This window comes from Pempheris klunzingeri, chromosome 21 (genome assembly GCF_042242105.1).
Source record: "Pempheris klunzingeri isolate RE-2024b chromosome 21, fPemKlu1.hap1, whole genome shotgun sequence".
Taxonomy (NCBI): Eukaryota; Metazoa; Chordata; class Actinopteri; order Acropomatiformes; family Pempheridae; genus Pempheris; species Pempheris klunzingeri.
In genome coordinates, this window is record NC_092032.1 from 22388287 (window position 1) to 22411657 (window position 23371).

Below are 23371 nucleotides of genomic sequence, written 5' to 3' on the forward strand. Positions count from 1 at the left end.
AAGTTCAGCCATTAAGACAAAGGAGGACCAATGATTGCCCGTGTCATGTTTCTATCTGGCTGCTCATCGGTTGACTGAATGTGCTACTACCCTTCTCCAATCACTGAACGCGGTCGGACCAGAGAGTCACATAACACTGGAGATGAGTTCAGGTGCTTTTGAAAACAGTCGCTGACGGTGTGACAGTGTCTGATTGGCAGCGCTGCAAACTGACCACATGTTAATGTGGATGTCAGAAAGATGTCGATGAAGACATGGTTATTTTATGATATTAACACTGATTTAGTCGAAGCCATGGCAAATCAGAGCTGCTGAGTGGTGTGAATGACATGTGGTGGACAAACAGTGGATAGTAACAGCGGTTAGCTTCAGTGTTAGCATACCTGCTAACAGAGTACCTCCTGGCCCTGATAGAGAGCTCTCTGAGTTTCTCCAGCAGCAGCTGCATCCTGCTGGCCTGCTGCGTCTTGGAGCTCACACTGCCTGGAAACAGATGAAGAAGAAGACGACATTCATTTTTACCGTCCTCCATCAGTCTGCCCATCCTCCTGGTCCTCCGGTCCAGCAGGAAACAGCTGCAGCACTGATCCAGGACCAGGACAGAGTCCCCATCAGTCGTCCTGAGTCTCAGTCAGCAGCCTGACAGAAGCTCCCCCTGGAGGCTAAGCAGTGAGACGCCCCCACAGACGGAGCTCACCCTCCAGACACCCCCTCTGTTAAAGAGTGGACCCCCGGGTCTGCTGATCCACAGCTACTGGCCCTAACCCCCATGAGACCCTAGAGAGTCAACCAACACTGCCAAACTATGTCCAGAGACCTCATCGTCTCAGCGTGGACAAACCAGCACTCAGAGGATGAAGCAATCTGAGTCCGCCAAGGATGAACCACTCTGAATCCTCAGAGAACAAACCAGACCAAGTCCTCGAAGGACAAACCAGTCCGAGTCTGGTGGTGTCCTCAGTCCTGGTCAACGGTTCTCATCCGACTGATGCTGTCTGGACTCATCGTCTTCCTCATGTCTCTGCTGGTGTAACACAGCTGGACTGTAGGCGTTGGGTGTCCGAGGGTCCATCTCACCTGCTCACACCTGTCTAAAGACTCAGTGACACCTGAGGACACCTGAGATGATGTAGCCCCCCTCCCAGAGAACCACGACACCGGTCTTGGGTGTTGGATTCTACCTGCAGGAGAGCGCAGCTGGGTGGAGCTGGAACGAGTTCGTCTCCTGCCTCGTTGTCGCAGGGCACAGTTGGGGTCAATGGAGGCAGCACCGTGGGCGGAGTCAGCCTGGTTGTTGTGGTGAGTGTCTGTCTCCATGGTAACAGTCTGGTCCCACAGTCCATGGCACTGCGGTGTAGGAGGAGGCAGGTGGAAAATAAGCGAGTGTTTTTTACCTTGAGTCTGGCTGTGTGGGACTTTAAGCGAGTGTTTTTTACCTTGAGTATGGCTCGGTGGTAGAACAGGGCGAGCAGCTGCAGCAGATCATACAGGACGTAGCCTTCCTTCTTCTCCACCCCTAGGATGTTGGGGGGGTGGAAAGGTTTGGAACGGTCAACCTCCAGCTTCTGGTTGAATGGAAAGAAGCCGAACTGGAAGAAGTACTTGATGACAATGGTAACCTGGGACACAGACAGGAGGACAAACGGGTAGACAGACAGGTGGACAGACTGAGTGGAACAGCAGATGGACAGACAGGTGGACAGACTGGTGGACAGACAGGTGAATAACAGCATGTTAGCAGCATAACAGCAGAGCAGCGTGAACCTCGGTGTAGATGATGGCCGTCATCCAGAAGGTCTTACTGGGCCGGGGGACGGACAGCGTGGCCCAGAGGAACACCAGGACAGGAAGCACCAGCGTCAGACAGCTCGCCGACACCATGTGGTTCAACACGATGACCAGGTAGCACACCGTCTCCGACCTAAGGGGACCACCGGCTCAGTATTTCAACCATCGCAGAGGAGTCGGAGACTTACCTGTGGAGCAGAGCTTACCTGGCTACCAGGATGTTGTAGAGGGCATAGCACAGCTGCAGCAGCTGGTGTTGGTTGCAATAGAAACAGTCTGATGCCTCCAGTTCCTCGTCGTAGAAAGTCCTGAAGCACACAGAGCAGCAGAGCGTGAGACACCAGCTGTCGACAGGTGAATGATGTCTGACTCACTTACCACTCACCTGCTCCTCAGGAGTTCACTGGCCGTCAGCTCCTGGGGGCGGGACGTCAGCACACCGGAAGTGGAGGTCGAGTCAGATAGGAAGTCGCTCCTTTCCCCCAGAGTCTGAACCAGCTGCTGCCTCCTGAATCCTGACCCCGCCCCCCCCTCCTCTGGCCGGTCCAGGCCCAGAGCGAGGCTGTAGGAGGGGGGAAGGAGGGCGGAGGATGGGGATGCAGGGGAGGATGCGCTGGTGATGGCTTGAGTCTGCTGTGGGTATGATTTCTCTCCGCTGTTCAAAGAGACAAACACCCAAGTGACTGAGCTAATGCTAACACTAATCTCCTGGTTCAACAGACTGCGCAGATGCAAGCTAGCCCTTTGATGCTAACATGTTAACACATTCACAGACCTGTCTGTCGGTCTACCTGTCTGTCTGACCCACCTGTGCATCTGACTGGTCAGCTCTTCCTCTGAGGATGAGGATGATGAAGATCGGACTCTCTCCATCCTGGACAGTTTGGGTCGTGATCTTTGGCTGCTTTTAGCCACCGGGCATTCTGGGTAATTTACTCCCCCTGGTGGGTCAACTCCTGGTTCTGGTCCTGGTCCCTCCTCTGTGGTTTCACCTCCTGCCTCTTCTTCTGTCACTCCTTCCTCCTCCTTCTCACATCCTGTCTCAGGGGAGGCCGTCCCCTCTGCCTCATGGGTAGTGGAGTCCAGGCCCGACTCTCTGGAGCTTTTCATCATCTGCTCCTGGTAGTAAACGTGGATTGCCTCTCTGCTGGGAACGTTCCCCTTAGTGCACAAACACAGAGAACAGATCAGCACTGAGGACTTGCCACGAGCCCGCTACACCATCTTTGTTGTAGTGCCCTGCCAAGGAGGGTTGTAGTCCTGAAGATACCTGCTTGGCTTGCTGCATCAGCATGCAGCGCTCGATGCGGAGGACGGTGGAGATGTCGATGTGCTCCTGACACAAACCGCCGAGCCACGCCGTCAGAGAGTCCAGCAGAGCCGACAGCAGAACCCAACAGAACCGCAGCGTACTGGAGAACCGACGCAGCGCTGTGTCTGCAACACACACACGGTCACAGCCACACATACACACACACAGTCACACACACACACTCAGACACACAGGGTGTGTAGGTTCTACCTGGTCCTTCCTCCTTCTCCTCCTCTTCCTCTTCCGTTTCCTCTATGACTCCTACACCTGAAGAGGTGGAGGAATCACAGTTAGCTGGTTCACACTCACCTGTACAGGTATGACCTGAGGACATCTCCTCCTCCTCTTTCTCTCTCCCTTCTCCATCTCCTCCTCCTCCTCACCTCCCCTCTCCTCTCTCCCATCTCCATCTCCTCCTCTCTTCTCCTCCCTCCTCCTTCTCTCAGTCGAGTTCTTCTTCCAGAGTTTCTTCTGATTGTTTCGAGCTCTCATTGCTGTTCTGGAGTCTGTTATCCAGGCGTGATAGACAAACTGTGAGACGGACAGGTAGACAAACAGGGAGAGAGACAGACAGGGAGAGAGACAGATAGAGAGAGAGACAGACAGAGAGAGAGACATACAGGGAGAGAGACAGACAGAGAGAGAGACAGACAGAGAGAGAGAGACAAACGTCACGATTTTGTCCATTGATTTACTTCTTAAACTGTTTCACTTTGTGTCATTCTGACAGTTTTTGCATCATCGGCCTTTAATGAACTGGACATGAGGACAGACATGAGGACGGACATGAGGACAGACATGAGGACAGACGTGAGGACAGACGTGAGGACGGACGTGAGGACGGACGTGAGAACAGACATGAGGACGGAAAAGAGGACAGACGTGAGGACGGACAAGAGAACAGACGTGAGGACAGACATGAGGACGGACGTGAGGACAGACATGAGGACGGACATGAGGACTGACAAGAGGACGGACAAGAGGACGGACGTGAGGACAGATGTGAGGACGGACGTGAGGACAGACGTGAGGATGGACATGAGGACGGAAAAGAGGACAGACGTGAGGACGGACAAGAGAACAGACGTGAGGACAGACGTGAGGACGGACGTGAGGACGGACGTGAGGACAGACATCAGGAAGGATGTGAGGACAGACATCAGGACGGACATGAGGACAGACATGAGGAGGGACGTGAGGACGGACAAGAGGACAGACGTGAGGACAGACATGAGGACGGACGTGAGGACAGACGTGAGGACGGACGTGAGGACGAACGTGAGGACGGACAAGAGGACGGACGTGAGGACGGACAAGAGGACGGACGTGAGAACAAACGTGAGGACAGACGTGAGGACAGACGTGAGGACAGACGTGAGGACGGATGTGAGGACGGACAAGAGGACGGACGTGAGAACAAACGTGAGGACAGACATGAGGACGGACGTGAGGACGGACGTGAGGATGGACGTGAGGACGGACGTGAGGACGGATGTGAGGACAGACATGAGGACGGATGTGAGGACAGACATGAGGACGAACGTGAGGACGGACAAGAGGACGGACGTGAGAACAAACATGAGGACAGACATGAGGACGGACGTGAGGACGGACGTGAGGACGGACGTGAGGACAGACATGAGGACGGGCAAGAGGACAGACGTGAGGACGGACATGAGGACAGACATCAGGATGGACGTGAGGACAGACATGAGGAGGGACATGAGGACGGACAAGAGGACAGACGTGAGGACGGACATGAGGACGGACGTGAGAACAAACATGAGGACAGACATGAGGACGGACGTGAGGACGGACGTGAGGACAGACATGAGGACAGACATGAGGACAGACGTGAGGACGGACGTGAGGACGGACGTGAGGACAGACATGAGGACAGACGTGAGGACGGACGTGAGGACGGACGTGAGGACAGACGTGAGGACGGACATGAGGACGGACGTGAGGACAGACATGAGGACGGACGTGAGGACAGACATCAGGACGGACGTGAGGACAGACATGAGGAGGGACGTGAGGACAGACATGAGGAGGGACGTGAGGATGGACAAGAGAACAGACGTGAGGACAGACATGAGGACGGACAAGAGGACGGACAAGAGGACAGACGTGAGGACGGACAAGAGAACAGACGTGAGGACAGACGTGAGGACGGACGTGAGGACGGACGTGAGGACGGACGTGAGGACAGACATGAGGAGGGACGTGAGGACGGACAAGAGGACAGACGTGAGGACAGACATGAGGACGGACGTGAGGACAGACGTGAGGATGGACGTGAGGACGAACGTGAGGACGGACAAGAGGACGGACGTGAGAACAAACATGAGAACGGACGTGAGGACAGACGTGAGGACAGACGTGAGGACGGACGTGAGGACAGACGTGAGGACAGACGTGAGGACGGACGTGAGGACAGACGTGAGGACGGACGTGAGGACGGACAAGAGGACGGACGTGAGAACAAACATGAGGACAGACATGAGGACGGACGTGAGGACGGACATGAGGATGGACGTGAGGACGGACGTGAGGACGGATGTGAGGACAGACATGAGGACGAACGTGAGGACGGACAAGAGGACGGACGTGAGAACAAACATGAGGACAGACATGAGGACGGACGTGAGGATGGACGTGAGGACGGACGTGAGGACAGACATGAGGACGGGCAAGAGGACAGACGTGAGGACGGACATGAGGACAGACATCAGGATGGACGTGAGGACAGACATGAGGAGGGACATGAGGACGGACAAGAGGACAGACGTGAGGACGGACATGAGGACGGACGTGAGAACAAACATGAGGACAGACATGAGGACGGAAATGAGGACGGACGTGAGGACAGACGTGAGGACAGACGTGAGGACGGACGTGAGGACGGACGTGAGGACAGACGTGAGGACGGACGTGAGGACGGACGTGAGGACGGACGTGAGAACAAACATGAGGACAGACATGAGGACGGAAATGAGGACGGACGTGAGGACAGACGTGAGGACGGACGTGAGGACGGACGTGAGGACAGACGTGAGGACGGACAGTGAGGACAGACGTGAGGACGGACAGTGAGGACAGACGTGAGGACGGGCAAGAGGACAGACATCAGGACGGATGTGAGGACAGACATCAGGACGGATGTGAGGACAGACGTGAGGACGGATGTGAGGACAGACGTGAGGATGGACATCAGGACGGACGTGAGGACAGACATGACGTGGCGTGCTGTAGCTGTCTTCTCAGAGTACCATGGCTCTCGGCTGACAGCTCCAGGAGGCCAACTAAAGGGGCGCAGGACGTCACCTTCAAACTGACGCTCACCTGGAAGGCCGACTTCTCGGGTAGCTCCGCCCCTTCCTCCTTCCTCTCCTCCTCCTCCTCCTCCTCCTCACTGTCCGTCTCAAACAGGTAATAGTCCCCACTCCTCACCACTGCAGAGAGATAGACAGGTCAGGGAGACAAACAGGTCACAGAGCTGACAGAGAGACAGACGGGTTAGAGAGCCAGACAGACAAACAGGTCAGAGAGATAAACAGCTCTGGATATGTGAGACAGGTGAGGTGGTCAGGTGGTGGTGCTGATGTCAGAGGTCGTGTGACTCACTGGAGGCGTGGTTAACCCAGGGTCTCCACCACTCTGGCTGCTTCCTGCTCTCCTGACCTATTCGGTAAAAGCAACACGGTCATTGACAGCTGGGTCTTCCTGTTACCATAGAAACACACTTTCATCTACTCACCGTCGCTATGGAAACTGTCGCTGGTCAGACTCCAGATTTTCTCTTTTCCTCTGCGGAACTTCTGCTGCCGAGACTTTATCCTCTCCATCCTGGAGGAAAAAGACACGTAACCAACCAACCAAGACCATCACCTAACTGGAACTAGGATCCGAACCAGGACCAGAACAGGAACCAGGACTAGAACCAGGACCAGAACAGGGACCAGGACTAGAACTAGGACCAGAACCATGACTAGAACCAGGACCAGGACTGTAGTGGACTGTAATGGACTCTGGTTGATTGTGGTGGTCTGTAGTGGACTGTGGTGGTCTGTAGTGCACCATGGTGGACTTTAATGGACTATGGTGGTCTGTAGTGGACTGTAGTGGTCTGTAGTGGACTGTAGTGGACAGTGGTGGTCTGTAGTGGACGATGGTGGATTATGGTGGTCTGTAGTGGACTCTGGTGGTCTCTAGTGGACTGGTGGACTGTGGTGGACTGTGTTGGTCTGTAGTGGTCTGCAGTGGACTGTTGTGGACAGTGGTGGACTGTAGTGGACTTACTGTCTCTTCAGCAGGTCCATGGACGTCTTCTCCACCTCCAGTCTTGCTCTGACGGCTTTGACTGTGGACGCCTCAAAGAGCTCCGCCCCCCTGCGACACACACACATTAACGTGCATGTGTTTTAGCGTGTGTCAGTGTGTGTGTTAGCGTGTGTGTTAGCGTGTGTCAGTGTGTGTGTTAGCGTGTGTGTTAGCGTGTGTCAGTGTGTGTGTTAGCGTGTGTCAGTGTGTGTGTTAGCGTGTGTGTTAGCGTGTTACCTGGAGGCCAGCAGCTGCGTGTTGTGCAGGTCCAGCACCACGTACAGGAAGTAGTGGCTCCTGAAGACTCTTCGCTGCAGCAGCAGGAAACAGAAGCACACACCATCCCAGATGATCCCCGCCTCGTCGCTAGGCAACTCACACTGTTTACTGCTGTGCTGCTCCGCTAGAGAGAGACAGGTCAGAGAGAAAGAGACAGGTCAGGGAGAAAGAGAGAAAGAGACAGGTCAGGGAGAAAGAGAGAAAGAGACAGGTCAGGGAGAAAGAGAGTGAGACAGGTCAGAGAAAGAGATGGGTCAGAGAGAGAGAGAGAGAGACAGGCCAGACAGAGAGAGACAGGTCAGAGAGAAAAAGACAGGTCAAAGAAAAAAGAGAGACAGACATACAGACAAACAGGCAGACAGACTGTCAGACAGACAGGTCTTCCTACGTTTAGTGTATCCTTTGATGGTACAGGCAAGACTGAAGAGCTGAATCAGCCAACAGTGATTCAACACCAACGACTTAATAAAACCACAGGCCAGGATCTGAGGAGACAGACAGGTAGAGTGACAGACAGGATACAGACGGAGAGAGAGAGATAGGCAGGAACAGACAGACAGATAGATAGGATACATACAGAGAGAGAGAGACAGGGAGACATTAAGTGTATTTATGTAAACATTAGTATGATGATGATGAATATGATCAATCTATCAGTCAGTGTTTCTCTCAGACTGTTTCCAGAAAGAGCAGCTCAGAACAAACTCTTTCATTCAGAGACCAAAGATTCAGGAATTCAACAGGAAGGATTCAAGAATCCCCACAGAGCAGCTCAGAGATTAGATTATGATGATGAAGATACAGCTCACCGACAGAATGTTCTTCATGGTGATGACAAAAACGTTGTAGCCAATCAGACAGTCCCAGTACACCAGGATGGATTTGACTGGTTTCAGCAGCAGGTCTCCGCCCACCAACAGGAAGTAGAAACACGCCACCAGGTAACCCATACAGAAGATACTGATCCTGGAACAGGAAGTGACACCACGCAACCAGGTAACCCATACAGAAGATACTGATCCTGGAACAGGAAGTGACACCACGCAACCAGGTAACCCATACAGAAGATACTGATCCTGGAACAGGAAGTGACACCACGCAACCCGGTAACTCATACAGAAGATACTGATCCTGGAACAGGAGGTGGACACACCTGTGTGGTTTCTTTCGGTTTACCTGGCAGTGTGTCAGCTGAAGGTTTCTCAGTAAACTTTGAGGGTCGTCCCAAACATTCTGATTGGTCTGAAAGTTCGGCTTTACAAACTCTTCCTCTGTTTGACCTGCAATCAGTGCTTTTACTCTGAAAATCTAACTCAGGTGGCCGTGGCCCCGCCTACTCACCTGGTGGTCCCAGTGATGAAGATGATGGTGAGGACGAACCAGAACATGTAGCTGAAGATGATCACCTTCATCATGTCCAGGTAGGACCTGCGCACAGACAGGTACGCAGACAGGTAAACAGACAGACAGGTACACAGACAGGTAAACAAACAGACAGGTAACCAATTTACCTGCACATCATGAAATCAGGGACCGTGCTTAAATGGAGTCGTCTGATTGGATCAGAGATCTGTCCGTCATCTTCATCCAGCTCACAGTTTTCTCCGGCGAGGATCTGAACTGCCGGATGAAGCTCCTCCTCAAACACCTGCAGCTGCAGAGACGCCCCGAGGAGGAGCAGGAAGTCATCTGAAAGAACAGGAAACAGTCAGAGCCTTTCTGTGCTTTTCTCATCGCTCAGGTTCCTGTGGATGCAGGTCCTGGTTCTTTCTTTCTTTATTTATTTATACAGCTCCAGGTCACAGCAGCGTTTCTCTCAGACTGTTTCCATAAAGAGCAGCTCAGAACAAACTCTTTCATTCAGAGACCAAAGATTCAGGAATTCAACAGGAAGGATTCAAGAATCCCCACAGAGCAGCTCAGAGATTAGATTAGGACACAGTGGAGGAAGAACTCCCCTTTAACGGGAAGAACTCCTCTTTAACAGGAAGAACTCCTCGAACAGACCCAGAGAGTTATTGTTTGTCGATATCGGAGGTAAACCCGTGTGTCTTGTTTGAAGAGCTAATGTAGCTGTAATTAAAGAATAGAACATAAGTACAAAATTTATTTTATTGAGCAAAAAGTTGTTGAAGTTTGGCTGTTTAAATTCACATTTCTGAATAAAACAGTCACTTTTAGACTCTTCAATAAATGTTGAGCCCGTTTGGCCCGCAACTTAGACCGTGTTTTAAATTTTGGCCCCCTCTTTGATTGAGTTTGACACCCCTGGTTCAGACGGTTCAGAAGGTTCAGACGGATCAGAAGGTTCAGACGGATCAGGCGGTTCCGACGGATCAGAAGATTTAGACGGTTCCGACGGGTCAGATGGTTTACACGGATCAGACGGATCAGACGGATCAGACGGCCCAGAAGGCTGTTGTGTCGTTTGGAGTCTCTGTGTTTTGTGTCTGTAGGTTATTTTCCTGTGTGATGTCTTTGGGACATCTCTGCTCTGTAAGTGAAGTTATTTACTAAAACAGAAACACAGAGGAGCATTTTAATTCCTGAGGAATGAAAACAAAATACTTAAGAAGTGATGATGATGATCTTACACAGGAGGAAGAGGGGGTTCGGCGGTGTCAGGTGATCAGGGAGGAAGAGCCACTTCACCACGTTGGAATCTATGTTGGAGGACAGAGGCCTCCAGGGATAATCTGACAACACAACACAGGTCCTGCTCACTGTCAAATGGTTTCAGATTTAATTCAAATTTTTATGTTTTACAAAAAAACAAAAAAGTCACGATGAAGTCACAAAATCTGGTGTTTCACTAAACATGTGTTTTCGTAGTTTAACACGAAACGTTTGGGCTTAATTCTACATCTAAATTTTGAATCCCGAAGACAGAAACCAATTTTTCCTCCAGCTAGAGTCATGTCTTTAGCCTAGTTTAGCACAAAGACTTGAAGCAGAGAAACTGCAGGTGAATTTGTACCTTTACAGGCAGCAGGAGGGAATCCGATGCACAACACATACTGGAAACACAAAACCCCCGACAGGAAGTAGCAGTACTTTGGCCACACTGAGGCCATGCGTTTCCTACTGCGCCGTGATAGGATGATAATGAGACTAAAGGCGTGGCCTACAGCGAACAGATCCATTCGCTGACCAATCACGTTCACAGCTAACAGGAAGCAGGTCTGAGGAGGAGGAGCGTGTTTTAGTACAGGAGGAGGTTAACTTGTTGCTATGCTAATATGAGTGGGTCTCACCTCCAGTCCAAACTTGTAGAAGTAGTAGTTGAGGAAATACTTAATGCAGCTCAGCACACTGTTGTCCAGGTGACGCCTGGTGATGTCATGGAACAGTGTTCTGGTCGGGGGCGGGACTTTGTTGTGGCGGAGACGGTAAAGCTCCTGGTGTCTGTAAATGGTCACCTCGAAGGCTAACAGCGCTAACATCATCAGGTTATACTGTAGAGACAGGTTAGCATGAAGTTATCAGAGATAACGGAGCCTGAGTACAGTATGGTTTGTTGTGATGTCACTACTCACCCTTAGGTAGTCGAGCATTTTTCCATCCATCTTACGAAGCCCCACCCACTGGGCGGGGTCAACTGGACCAGAGTACAAAGCAGAGCGTGACAGGTCAGTGCTGGAGTTACCTGGCTGCAGAGAGACAGACAAGTGTGATGTTGGCACCACTGTGTAGTTGGAGAAGTTTCTGTTGAAATGAACCGCTGTGGTCGACAGACAGGTATGATATTGTTGGCCTGGTTACCATGGTGCAGTTGGAGGAGTATCTAATTGGCTGGACAACGTTGAGCTGGTACAACATCTTACAGACGGTCACCACACACGTCCAAATCGTACAGACTCCTGACAGCAGGGGGCGCCACGGCCGGCAGGGCAACGCCGCAGCCACACACAGCACGAAAAGCAGGTTAAAGACACATACCTACAGAGAGACAGACAGGTCAGAGACAGATAGATCAGAGACAGACAGGTCAGAGAGACAGACAGGTCAGAGACAGATAGATCAGAGACAGACAGGTCAGAGAGACAGACAGGTCAGAGACTGACAGGTCAGAGAGACAGACAGGTCAGAGACAGACAGGTCAGCGACAGATAGATCAGAGAGACTGACAGGTAGAGAGACAGACAGGTAGAGAGACCGACAGGTCAGATACAGATAGATCAGAGACAGACAGGTCAGAGAGACAGACAGGTCAGAGACTGACAGGTCAGAGAGACAGACAGGTCAGAGACAGACAGGTCAGGGAGACAGACAGGTCAGAGACAGACAGACAGGTCAGCGACAGATAGATCAGAGAGACAGATAGGTCAGAGACAGACAGACAGGTCAGAGACAGATAGATCAGAGACAGACAAGTCAGAGACAGACAGGTCAGAGAGACAGACAGGTCAGAGACAGATAGATCAGAGACAGACAAGTCAGAGAGACGGACAGGTCAGAGACAGATAGATCAGAGACAGACAGCTCAGAGAGACAGACAGGTCAGAGACAGATAGATCAGAGACAGACAGGTCAGAGGGACAGACAGCTCAGAGAGACACACAGGTAGACAGACAGACAGTCTGACCTCCTTCACTGAGACCCAGATGATGTAGGAGGAGACAATCTTGACGATGTGCAGTTCCAGGAGCCACCAGAGGAGGTGCTGCAGACGCTGCAGGTTCACAAGGAGGCGCAGGAAGAGAACAGAGAGCCGATCCACCACCAGCCTCCAGGAGACCAGCCCTGAGGAGGAGACAGGGGGAGGAGAGAGAGGAGTAGAGAGCAGGAGAGAGCAGGAAGGGGGAGAGTCAGCTTCCTTTTCCACACTTACCTGGCCGGCCACAGGTGGAACAGCAACATACAGCGTTTACCTGTGATATGGTCAGACAGGGTCTCCCTGTCAAACACGCAGGGGTACTCCTCCTCATCCTCCTCTTCCTCCTCCTTCACCCAATTCTCCTCCGTCTCCACATCTCCTCCCCTCTGTCCTCTCTTCTTCTCCTCCAGGACGAGGTGAGGAGCTCCTCCCAACGACAGGTCGAACAGGCTCCCGTCGGAGTGGACCAACCTGGGACAGATCAGAGGACTAGTTATACAGGTCAGAGGACTAGTTACACAGGTCAGGGGATTAGTTATACAGATCAGAGGACTAGTTACACAGGTCAGGGGACTAGTTATACAGGTCAGGGGACTAGTTATACAGGTCAGGGGATTAGTTACACAGGTCAGGGGACTAGTTATACAGGTCAGGGGATTAGTTACACAGATCAGAGGACTAGTTACACAGGTCAGGGGACTAGTTATACAGGTCAGGGGATTAGTTACACAGATCAGAGGACTAGTTATACAGGTCAGAGGACTAGTTACACAGATCAGAGGACTAGTTACACAGGTCAGGGGACTAGTTATACAGATCAGAGGACTAGTTACACAGGTCAGGGGACTAGTTACACAGATCAGAGGACTAGTTACACAGGTCAGAGGACTAGTTACACAGGTCAGGGGACTAGTTACACAGATCAGGGGACTAGTTATACAGGTCAGAGGACTAGTTACACAGATCAGAGGACTAGTTACACAGGTCAGGGGACTAGTTACACAGATCAGAGGACTAGTTATACAGGTCAGGGGACTAGTTACACAGATCAGAGGACTAGTTATACAAGTCAGGGGGCTAGTTACACAGATCAGAGGACTAGTTACACAGGTCAGGGGACTAGTTATACAGGTCAGGGGACTAGTTATACAGATCAGAGGACTAGTTATACAGGTCAGGGGACTAGTTACACAGATCAGAGGACTAGTTACACAGGTCAGAGGACTAGTTATACAGGTCAGGGGACTAGTTTCACAGGTCAGAGGACTAGTTACACAGGTCAGAGGACTAGTTACACAGGTCTAGAGACTAGTTGCAGAGGTCTCTGTATTAGCTGTAGATGTCTGGGGATGAGCTGAAGGTGTTTTTGTGGGCGTTGTTCCAGTTTCTGTGTGTGTTACCTGGTGATGGTGCTGTTGTGTGTGTCCACCACAGTCTTCAGGTCGGTCAGCTGCAGGAAGGGCTCATGGAAGTAATGCAGGTGTACAATGCACACCTGAAAACGACGCGAAGAGCCGGTGTGCTCAGAAGAAGAAGAAGAAACATCACATATAAACCAAGAGAACAGAGCGTACCAATAGGAACGCAGCAGGGATGAAGATCTTAGTGAAGAGAACCGGAACCGAGAACTTCTCCAAACCAACATCCTCCAACCTGGACAGACAAGGACACAGTGGACACGTCATGTACCTGTGTGTGTACCTGTATGTACTAAGTGTGTACTTGAGTGTACCTGTGTGTACCTGTGTGTGTACCTGTGTGTACTCAGTGTGTACCTGTGTGTACCTGAGTGTACATGTATGTGTACCTGTGTGTACCTGTGTGTGTACCTGTGTGTACTCAGTGTGCACCTGTGTGTACCTGTGTGTGTACCTGTACGTGCACCTGTGTGTACTTGTGTGTGCACCTGTGTGTGTACCTGTGTGTACTCAGTGTGTACCTGTGTGTACCTGTGTGTACTGTGTGTACCTGTGTCTACTCAGTGTGTACTCAGTGTGTACCTGTGTGTACCTGTGTGTGTACCTTTGTGTACTCAGTGTGTACCTGTGTGTACCTGTGTCTACTCAGTGTGTACCTGTGTGTACTCAGTGTGTACTGAGTGTGTACTGTGTGTACTCAGTGTACCTGTGTGTACTCAGTGTGTACTCAGTGTGTACCTGTGTGTACTGTGTGTACCTGTGTGTACTGTGTGTACTCAGTGTACTGAGTGTGTACCTGTGTGTACTCAGTGTGTACCTGTGTGTACTCAGTGTGTACTTGTGTGTACTGTGTGTACTCAGTGTGTACTGTGTGTACCTGTGTGTACTCTGTGTGTACTGTGTGTACTGTGTGTACTCAGTGTGTACTCAGTGTGTACCTGTGTGCACTCAGTGTGTACTCAGTGTGTACCTGTGTGTACCTGTGTGTACTGTGTGTACTCAGTGTGTACCTGTGTGTACTGTGTGTACTCAGTGTACCTGTGTGTACTCAGTGTGTACTTGTGTGTACTCAGTGTGTACTCAGTGTGTACCTGTGTGTACTCAGTGTGTACTGTGTGTATTCAGTGTGTACTCAGTGTGTACCTGTGTACTCAGTGTGTACCTGTGTGTACTCAGTGTGTACTCAGTGTGTACCTGTGTGTACTGTGTGTACTCAGTGTGTACCTGTGTGTACTGAGTGTGTACTTGTGTGTACTGTGTGTACTCAGTGTACCTGTGTGTACTGTGTGTATTCAGTGTGTACTCAGTGTGTACCTGTGTGTACTCAGTGTGTACCTGTGTGTACTCAGTGTGTACTCAGTGTGTACTCAGTGTGTACCTGTGTGTACTGTGTGTACTCAGTGTGTACCTGTGTGTACTGAGTGTGTACTGTGTGTACTCAGTGTGTACTGTGTGTACTGAGTGTGTACTGTGTGTACTCAGTGTGTACTGTGTGTACTCAGTGTACCTGTGTGTACTCAGTGTGTACCTGTGTGTACTGAGTGTGTACTCAGTGTGTACTGTGTACTCAGTGTGTACTGTGTGCACTCAGTGTGTACCTGTGTGTACTCAGTCCTGTGTAGTAGCTCCAGGTGTGGGGGGACGAGGGGAACTGGAAGGTGTAGACCAGAATGAGAACCAGCATGGAGTAAACCACCACCGCTACCCAGAACCCCCTGAGCCAGGCACGCCAACGCTCGTAGTTCAACTACGGAGATAGACAGACAAGTAGACACAGACAGACAGGCAGGTAGAGACAGACAGGCATGTAGAGACAGACAGACAGGTAGAGACAGACAGACAGGTAGAGACAGACAGACAGGCAGGCTGTAAATCAGGTCACATGAGAACCAGAATATTTTGACACCTCGTCCCTCCAAACATCCAATCAGTGATCAAACCAAGCCGTAGCCCCGCCCACCGTCACAAAGCAAACACATGACTGGACGATAAGACTCTCATCCATCCACTCACAGCTGCTGATGACAAAAGAGGTGGCTACAGACATCATCAGACATCATCAGTTAACCAGCGTTGGTTAACCAGTTAAAGAGCCAACCGGAAATGGACACAAATCAGCAAAGCAGCACTGAACAGGCCGCTTTGCTGGCGTACAGATGGAGTACACACAGTACACACAGTACACACAGTAGTAGTACTCCGAGTACTGTCAGTAGTACCTGGTAGAGGGCGACGCAGCACAGGAACATGATCATGTAGACGACCTTGTAGATGACGATCTTCCCCTCGAAGCTGACGAGGAAGAACATCATTCCACAGACGTAGATCCAGTATTTAACAAACATCCTGGTAACCACGGCAACCAGAGCCTCCATCTTAACGCCCCCCCCTCCACTCTGCAGCAGCAGCACCTCCTCGTAGGACACCTCCCCCTCCTCCCCTTTCTTCGTCTTCTTCTTCATCGTTTTCTCCTGCAGATCCTCATCAACCCTGCGCTCCTCTGGAGGACCCACAACAGAGTCAGACAGACAGACAGTCACATGACCATCAGACAGACAGACAAGTGACAGACGGAGAGACAGGTAGGTGATTATCAGACAGACAGGGGAGTGGTTAGTGAGACAGGTGTGTTACCCTCCGTGTGGACAGCGATGGCAGATAGCTGTCTGTCTCTCTGCCTGTCTCTCTTCTCGGTCAGCGCCTGACGCAGCAGAAGCCAGAAGCTCAACAGACACAAGAGCTGAAACACAGTAACACAGTACACACTCAGTACACAGAGTACACACTCAGTACACACTCAGTACACACTCAGTACACACTCAGTACACACTCAGTACACAGAGTACACACTCAGTACACAGAGTACACACTCAGTACACAGAGTACACACTCAGTACACACTCAGTACACACTCAGTACACAGAGTACACACTCAGTACACACTCAGTACACTCAGTACACAGAGTACACACTCAGTACACACTCAGTACACACTCAGTACACACTCAGTACACACTCAGTACATAGAGTACACACTCAGTACACAGAGTACACACTCAGTGCACAGAGTACACACTCAGTACACACTCAGTACACACTCAGTACACAGAGTACACACTCAGTACACACTCAGTACACACTCAGTACATAGAGTACACACTCAGTACACAGAGTACACACTCAGTGCACAGAGTACACACTCAGTACACACTCAGTACACACTCAGTACACAGAGTACACACTCAGTACAGAGTACACACTCAGTACAGAGTACACACTCAGTACAGAGTACACACTCAGTGCACAGAGTATACACTCAGTACACACTCAGTACACAGAGTACACACTCAGTACAGAGTGCACACTCAGTGCACAGAGTACACACTCAGTACACACTCAGTACACAGAGTACACACTCAGTACAACTTCAGTACACAGAGTACACACTCAGTACACTCTCAGTACAACCTCAGTACACAGAGTACACACTCAGTAGACACTCAGTACACAGAGTACACACTCAGTACACAGAGTACACACTCAGTACACACTCAGTACAGAGTACACACTCAGTACACACTCAGTACACAGAGTACACACTCAGTACACACAGTACACACTCAGTACACACTCAGTACAGAGTACACACTCAGTACACACTCAGTACACAGAGTACACACTCAGTACACACAGTACACACTCAGTACACACAGTACACACTCAGTACACAGAGTACACAGAGTACACACTCAGTACACACAGTAAGGTAGTCAGCAGTACACATAACACAGCACAGTCCGTATTCAGCAATAGTAGTTTTGTAGTACTTTAGCAGTACTTCTGTAGTACTTTTGCAGCACTTCTGTTGTACTTTAGCAGTACTTGTGTAGTACTTTAGCAGTACTTTAGCAGTGCTTGTGTAGTACTTTAGCAGTACTTGTGTAGTACTTTAGCAGTGCTTGTGTAGTACTTTAGCAGTACTTGTGTAGTACTTTAGCAGTACTTTAGCAGTGCTTGTGTAGTACTTTAGCAGTACTTGTGTAGTACCTTTGAGGCTAGCTCCCTGCAGGGATCTTCCTTGGTCGGGAACAGTCCGGGGACTTCCTGGACGGAGGGGAAGCTGTAGACGTACTGCAGGACAACCAGCAGGTTGCCGTAGACGACAAGCCAGGGCGATGACATCAGCGTGTACCGCCGACGCTCTCGCATCATCCAGAGGACACACGACCAAAGCAGCAGGACGCATGTCAGCCAGGACACGTATGTGATGGACCAGGCCATCATGGCGATCAGAGCGCAGATGTAACTCTGTTTGAGCAGGAAGCCGAACGCCACAGAGGCGGCGCCGCCTCCCTCCTCACCCCGCCTCCACACCTCCTCCTCCTCCTCCTCCTCCTCCTCCTCCTCCTCCTCCTCCCATCCGTCTGTGCCAAACACACACGTCTCCAACGTGTCTGCGGCACAAACACACGTTACCATGGTGACATACATGTTTAATATTAGCACGTGACCGTGTGTCGAATGTTTAAAGGTCCAAATGACTCGCTGGCTGCTGTGAAGTGCATTCTGGGATACACCTGTCCCAGTGACAATCACAAACTCACCTGATTGGCTGAGAGAGCGGTGTGGTGTCGAAGAAACATCCACGCTGGAGGACAGCGGTACCTGGAGCCGGACAGGTGAGTCAGACACACCGGTCGATCAATCAATCAATCTTTATTTAAACAGCACCAATTCATAACAAACATTATCGCAGACAAAGAGCAGCTCAGACCCAACGATTCAGGAATAACCTGAATTAACAGGAAGAAACCAGACAGACAGGTAGACACACAGACAGGTGAGAGACTGATGAGACACATGGGCGAGTCAGTCAGACAGACAGACAGGCAGATAGGTTGCAGAACAGCGCGTTTATGACCGTTCAGGTGTCTCCAACCTCTTGCCGCTCGTGAGCTCGTCGCCACAGCTCTCTGCGCCTCTCCGCCATGATGTCAGCGCTGACCTCATCACTCAGGTTGCTGGTGGTGGTGATGTCACCACTCCCACTGACCCCTGACTCCGCCTTCTCTGAACCACATCCCCTGTCGTAGTCCATCAGCTGCAGAGACATATGGACCCCGTCAGCCAATAGGAATCATTTGGAAAACACTTGTCTCTCTGCTCAGGACGCTGTGACATCACTCAGTGACATCATAACGATTAGACATGAAAATGAATGATTTCACAGTTTAACAGTCACTCAGCAGAGTCGGAGCTGTGTGATGTCACAATAACAGGCTGCATGATGTCATGGTACAATGCTGTGCGTGTCTGTCATGGTGCGCTGTGATGTCGTCACCTGGCGCCGCCACAGCGTGGCCACGGCGTTGTATAGCAGCAGCAGCATCAACGGGCTGCCGAAGTGAAACCAGCTGAGCTCAAAGTTCACCTGAAGCCTCCAGGGGGCGGCACAGTCCACGGAGACCATCGGGACCAGGCCAAAGACCCTGAAACCAATAAATCAATTAATCAATCAGTCATTCACCTAATCGATCGATCAATGATGGAGGTGTGTTACCTGGCAGAGGTGCTGTTGGGAGGCCACGCCTCCTGCAGTGAGGGCAGCTGGTAGCAGTAGACAAGCAGGAAGTGGGAGGAGGAGTAGAGCAGTGACATCACAGACACACACCTGAAGACCAGGGGCGGGACCTGACCTGACCACGCCCACCAGGTACACAGCACCTGGAAACAGAGCAGGTAGAGGAGGGAGGAGAGGGAGGGGGAGACGATACCTGAAGGGGAGGACGAGGGAGAGGAGGGGGGAGAGGTTACCTTAAAGTAAGATTCAGTCAAATCTAGAACAGAGTTTAGAAGGAGGTGAGGAGAAGGGTTCCAAAGTGTGGGAGCCAGTGAAGAGAAGCCAGCACAGGAGAAAGATGGTCTCTTCTAGTTAAAGGGCAGTTCTTCCTGCTCAGGAGAGGATCTGATGCTGCTCATGTTGAATTCCTCTGAGTGTGATGGGAACCACTACAGCTGACTACAGTGTTCTGTCTTCTTCACACATTCCTGTCTGGAAGGTATCCGTTATGGATCCTCCTTTCTGCGTCACATAAAAACTCCTGCAGAGAGTGAGACTGTCTCACTCTCTGCAGACTGCTGTGCACTCTGTCCGACAGTCTGACCTTCTTCACAAAGAATAAACCTCACGAAGACATCCTGTTTCCAAAGTCTTCTTTCAGTTCTCACCAGCTTGGGTTCAGTTTGTTCTGAGCTGCTCTTTATGGAAACAGTCTGAGAGAACGCTGTGATGAACTGGTGCCGTATAGATAAAGATTGATTGATTGATTGATTATCTTCCATAGCAGCAGCCATCAGTCCTTCACTGGTTACCTGTTGGTCTTCTTACCTGTGAGTCCCAGTAAAGCCGTCAGCAGGATTTTCCTTCCAGTTGTCGTCATGTTTCCCATCATCTGCCTGGTTTTAGAAACCAGTAACTCCAGTTCAACCAGAACCCTGTGTCTACTGCCTTCATCGTCCTCGTCGTCCTCGTCCTCCTCGTCTTCCTCCCGCTGTCTGAGCACAGAGTCCTCCTCAAACATCAGCTCCTCCTCCTGCTGCTGCTGCTCCTGCTGAGGCCGAAACACACAGTTTATTCCTCCTGTCTGACGTCCCCACGTCAGTGAGACCTGAAACGTTTCTAACACGAGGATACCCGAACATCACGGACACACCGTCACAACACCACATCATCTCAGCCCAAGTTCATAGTCATAGTTCACAGTTCATCATCTCAGCCAGAGGAGAAAACGGTGCATCATCCCAGTCAGAGGAGAAAACAGCGGTTATGCGACCAACTGCATCACGTCAGGACTCAAACCAGAGTCTGACGTCAGTCCAGTCATTTAATGCTTGTGTGAACTCTTCTTCATCATCTCTTAACAGTTTAAACTCTTCTTCCTCATGTCTGACTGAAGCCCAGACAAGAGGTCAGACCCCTGTTTGGCCCCCGCAGACGTCATCGTCCTCCAAATGGACAAACTGGCTCGTTACAGTGACGAAGAGTGATGAAGAAGAGGAGGACTGCTGCCTGCTGGTCTGGTTTCATGTTAATAAACAGACTCCGACAAGTCGACTAATGAACTGATTGAACCTGAAACCTGATCATTATACCGTGTGTGTGTGTGTGTGTGTGTGTCCTGATGCAGTCACCTAACGAGGTTACAGTTAATAAATAGCTTACTGAGTTACACCCTAATAGACAGGAAACCTCGTTAAGAAACAAGAGGAGACGACTTAACGAGGTTTCACCTGTGTGTGTGTGTGTGTGTGTGTGTGTGTGTGTGTGTGTGTGTACCTGCGTGTCAGCGTTCAGTCTCACAATCAGCCTCCAAGTCAGCAGACCAACGACTAGCACACCAACATCTGGAAACACCTGTCTTACTGCCGAGCCTGCATCACTTCCTGTCAGACTGTTGCAGACAGACAGATAGTCAGACAGACAGTTTTACTGTGTTCCTATGTACAATCCATGACGTTACTTAAACCATCAACACGGCTACAAACATGACGACACACACGCCTCTTACTGTGTGTCGCCGTGTTGATGATGTAAGTGTGACATCAGAGGCTCAGCAGGTCGTCCACCAATCAGAACATCGGCAGCTCTTTCCTACTGAAATAGAAATGTGTGGCGTGTGTGTGGTGTGAAGGCTCTCTGAGTGCTAAAACAGTTCATGTACCACTGAGGCTGATGATCACATGATCAATAGATGCTTTGTCTTCGTTGTTCACAAACATTCACACCAATAAAGTTTGAGTTGAATTTTGTTGATGCTGTTAAACACTGAAAAACGTGTCAAATAAAATGAATTGAAAACAATGAAAGAAACAGATGAAACATACTAATTAAATGAATAAAACACCTGAAACACTAAAACAAATCAACTTATTTTATTAATAATTCAAAGAAATGAAAAGAAAACAGAGAAGAATGTCTTCAAATACATTCACTACTAAACCACACACACACACACACACACACACACACACACACACACACACACACACTGTAACACACACACACACACACACACACAGTGTAACACATGCCATTACAAACACACACACACACACACACACACACACACACACACACACACACACACAGTAACACACAGTAACACACTGTTACACACACACACACACACACACACACACACACACACTGTAACACACACTGTAACACACACACACTGTAACACACACACTCACACACACACTGTAACACATGCCATTACAAACACACACACACACACACACACACACACACACACACACACACTGTAACACACACACACACACACACACACACACACACACACATACACACTGTAACACACACACACACACACAGTGTAACACATGCCATTACAAACACACACACACACACACACACACACACACACACACACACACTGTTACACACACACTGTTACACACACACACACACTGTAACACACACACACTGTAACACACACACTCACACACACACTGTAACACATGCCATTACAAACACACACACACACACACACACACACAGTAACACACTGTTACACACACACACACACACACACACACACACACACTGTAACACACACTGTGTCTCACACACACACACACACACACACACACACACACACACATAGTAACACACTGTTACACACACACACACACACACACACACACACACACACACACACAGTGATACACTGTTACACACACACACACACACACACACAGTGATACACTGTTACACACACACACACACACACACACACACAGGAGGAGGAGAGTGTCTGTCTGTGAAAGAATGAGGTCGTTCTTACCTCACCAGGCCGAGCTGACTGAGAGCTTTCTGCCACAACGTACCTGCAGACAGAGAGACAGACAGGTGACAGAGAGACAGACAGGTAAACAAATGGTAATTGGTCATTCACACATCATTCATTCTTTCAGGAGGAATCTGAGGTTCTTTCACACACTGAAGCTACTTCAGGAGCAGGTTGGTGTTCAGGGATCAAACCAGCGCTCTACCTCTACAGACAGACAGGTGGACAGACAGACAGGTGAGCAGACAGACTGGTAAACAGACAGTAGACAGGTAAACAGACAGTAGTCAGACAGACAGGTGAGCAGACAGGTGGACAGGTGTACCGTACAGTTGGACTCGGGCTGCAGTGTGGCCGTGGTCAGCTGGAAGAAGGACTGCAGTAACAGGAAGAGGAAGCTGGAGACACACACCGCCATCACACAGCGACATGTGTTACCTAGGAGACCAAGATAACGCTGCTTCAGCAGAACTTTACTCTGAAAAACTGGCAGAGACAGGACGTGGCATCAGACCAGGTGAGATGCTGCTGTCCGACACACCTGCAGGCCTCAGTCACAGCAAAGGAAACAGAGCTCAGCAGAACAGAACTCTTATGTTGGTAGTTCATACAGGAAGTGAATCAACGGAGACACAACTGAGACACGAGTAGAGGAAACTCACCCAATCACCTCACTACAAAATGCACTTTATTATTACTCAACCAATCCATGGACAAATGTTTCTTATAGTGTATATACTGTTTCTTTAGTGTATATAATGTTTCTTATAGTGTACATACTGTT

General features: G+C 50.3%; 1 protein-coding gene across 1 annotated transcript in view; it reads right to left on the reverse strand.

The window, feature by feature from the left end:
- The window catches only part of LOC139221206 (piezo-type mechanosensitive ion channel component 2-like), a 47981-nt gene that overhangs the window by 12387 nt on the left and 12223 nt on the right, over positions 1-23371 (reverse strand). Inside the window, 40 exon segments of the mRNA XM_070853123.1 lie at positions 384-483; positions 1182-1347; positions 1437-1619; positions 1765-1921; positions 1995-2096; positions 2174-2443; positions 2597-2949; positions 3059-3225; positions 3311-3367; positions 3484-3631; positions 6446-6555; positions 6728-6784; positions 6861-6949; positions 7403-7492; positions 7661-7826; positions 8091-8187; positions 8512-8668; positions 9044-9130; positions 9214-9391; positions 10297-10398; positions 10680-10884; positions 10957-11157; positions 11239-11352; positions 11465-11641; positions 12288-12445; positions 12574-12770; positions 13700-13794; positions 13874-13952; positions 15316-15464; positions 15937-16217; positions 16352-16457; positions 17765-18171; positions 18322-18411; positions 18635-18818; positions 19059-19206; positions 19278-19491; positions 20106-20328; positions 21054-21168; positions 22585-22627; positions 22918-23025. Coding sequence (XP_070709224.1) covers positions 384-483; positions 1182-1347; positions 1437-1619; positions 1765-1921; positions 1995-2096; positions 2174-2443; positions 2597-2949; positions 3059-3225; positions 3311-3367; positions 3484-3631; positions 6446-6555; positions 6728-6784; positions 6861-6949; positions 7403-7492; positions 7661-7826; positions 8091-8187; positions 8512-8668; positions 9044-9130; positions 9214-9391; positions 10297-10398; positions 10680-10884; positions 10957-11157; positions 11239-11352; positions 11465-11641; positions 12288-12445; positions 12574-12770; positions 13700-13794; positions 13874-13952; positions 15316-15464; positions 15937-16217; positions 16352-16457; positions 17765-18171; positions 18322-18411; positions 18635-18818; positions 19059-19206; positions 19278-19491; positions 20106-20328; positions 21054-21168; positions 22585-22627; positions 22918-23005 — 6110 coding nt within the window. The 5' untranslated portion in view covers positions 23006-23025.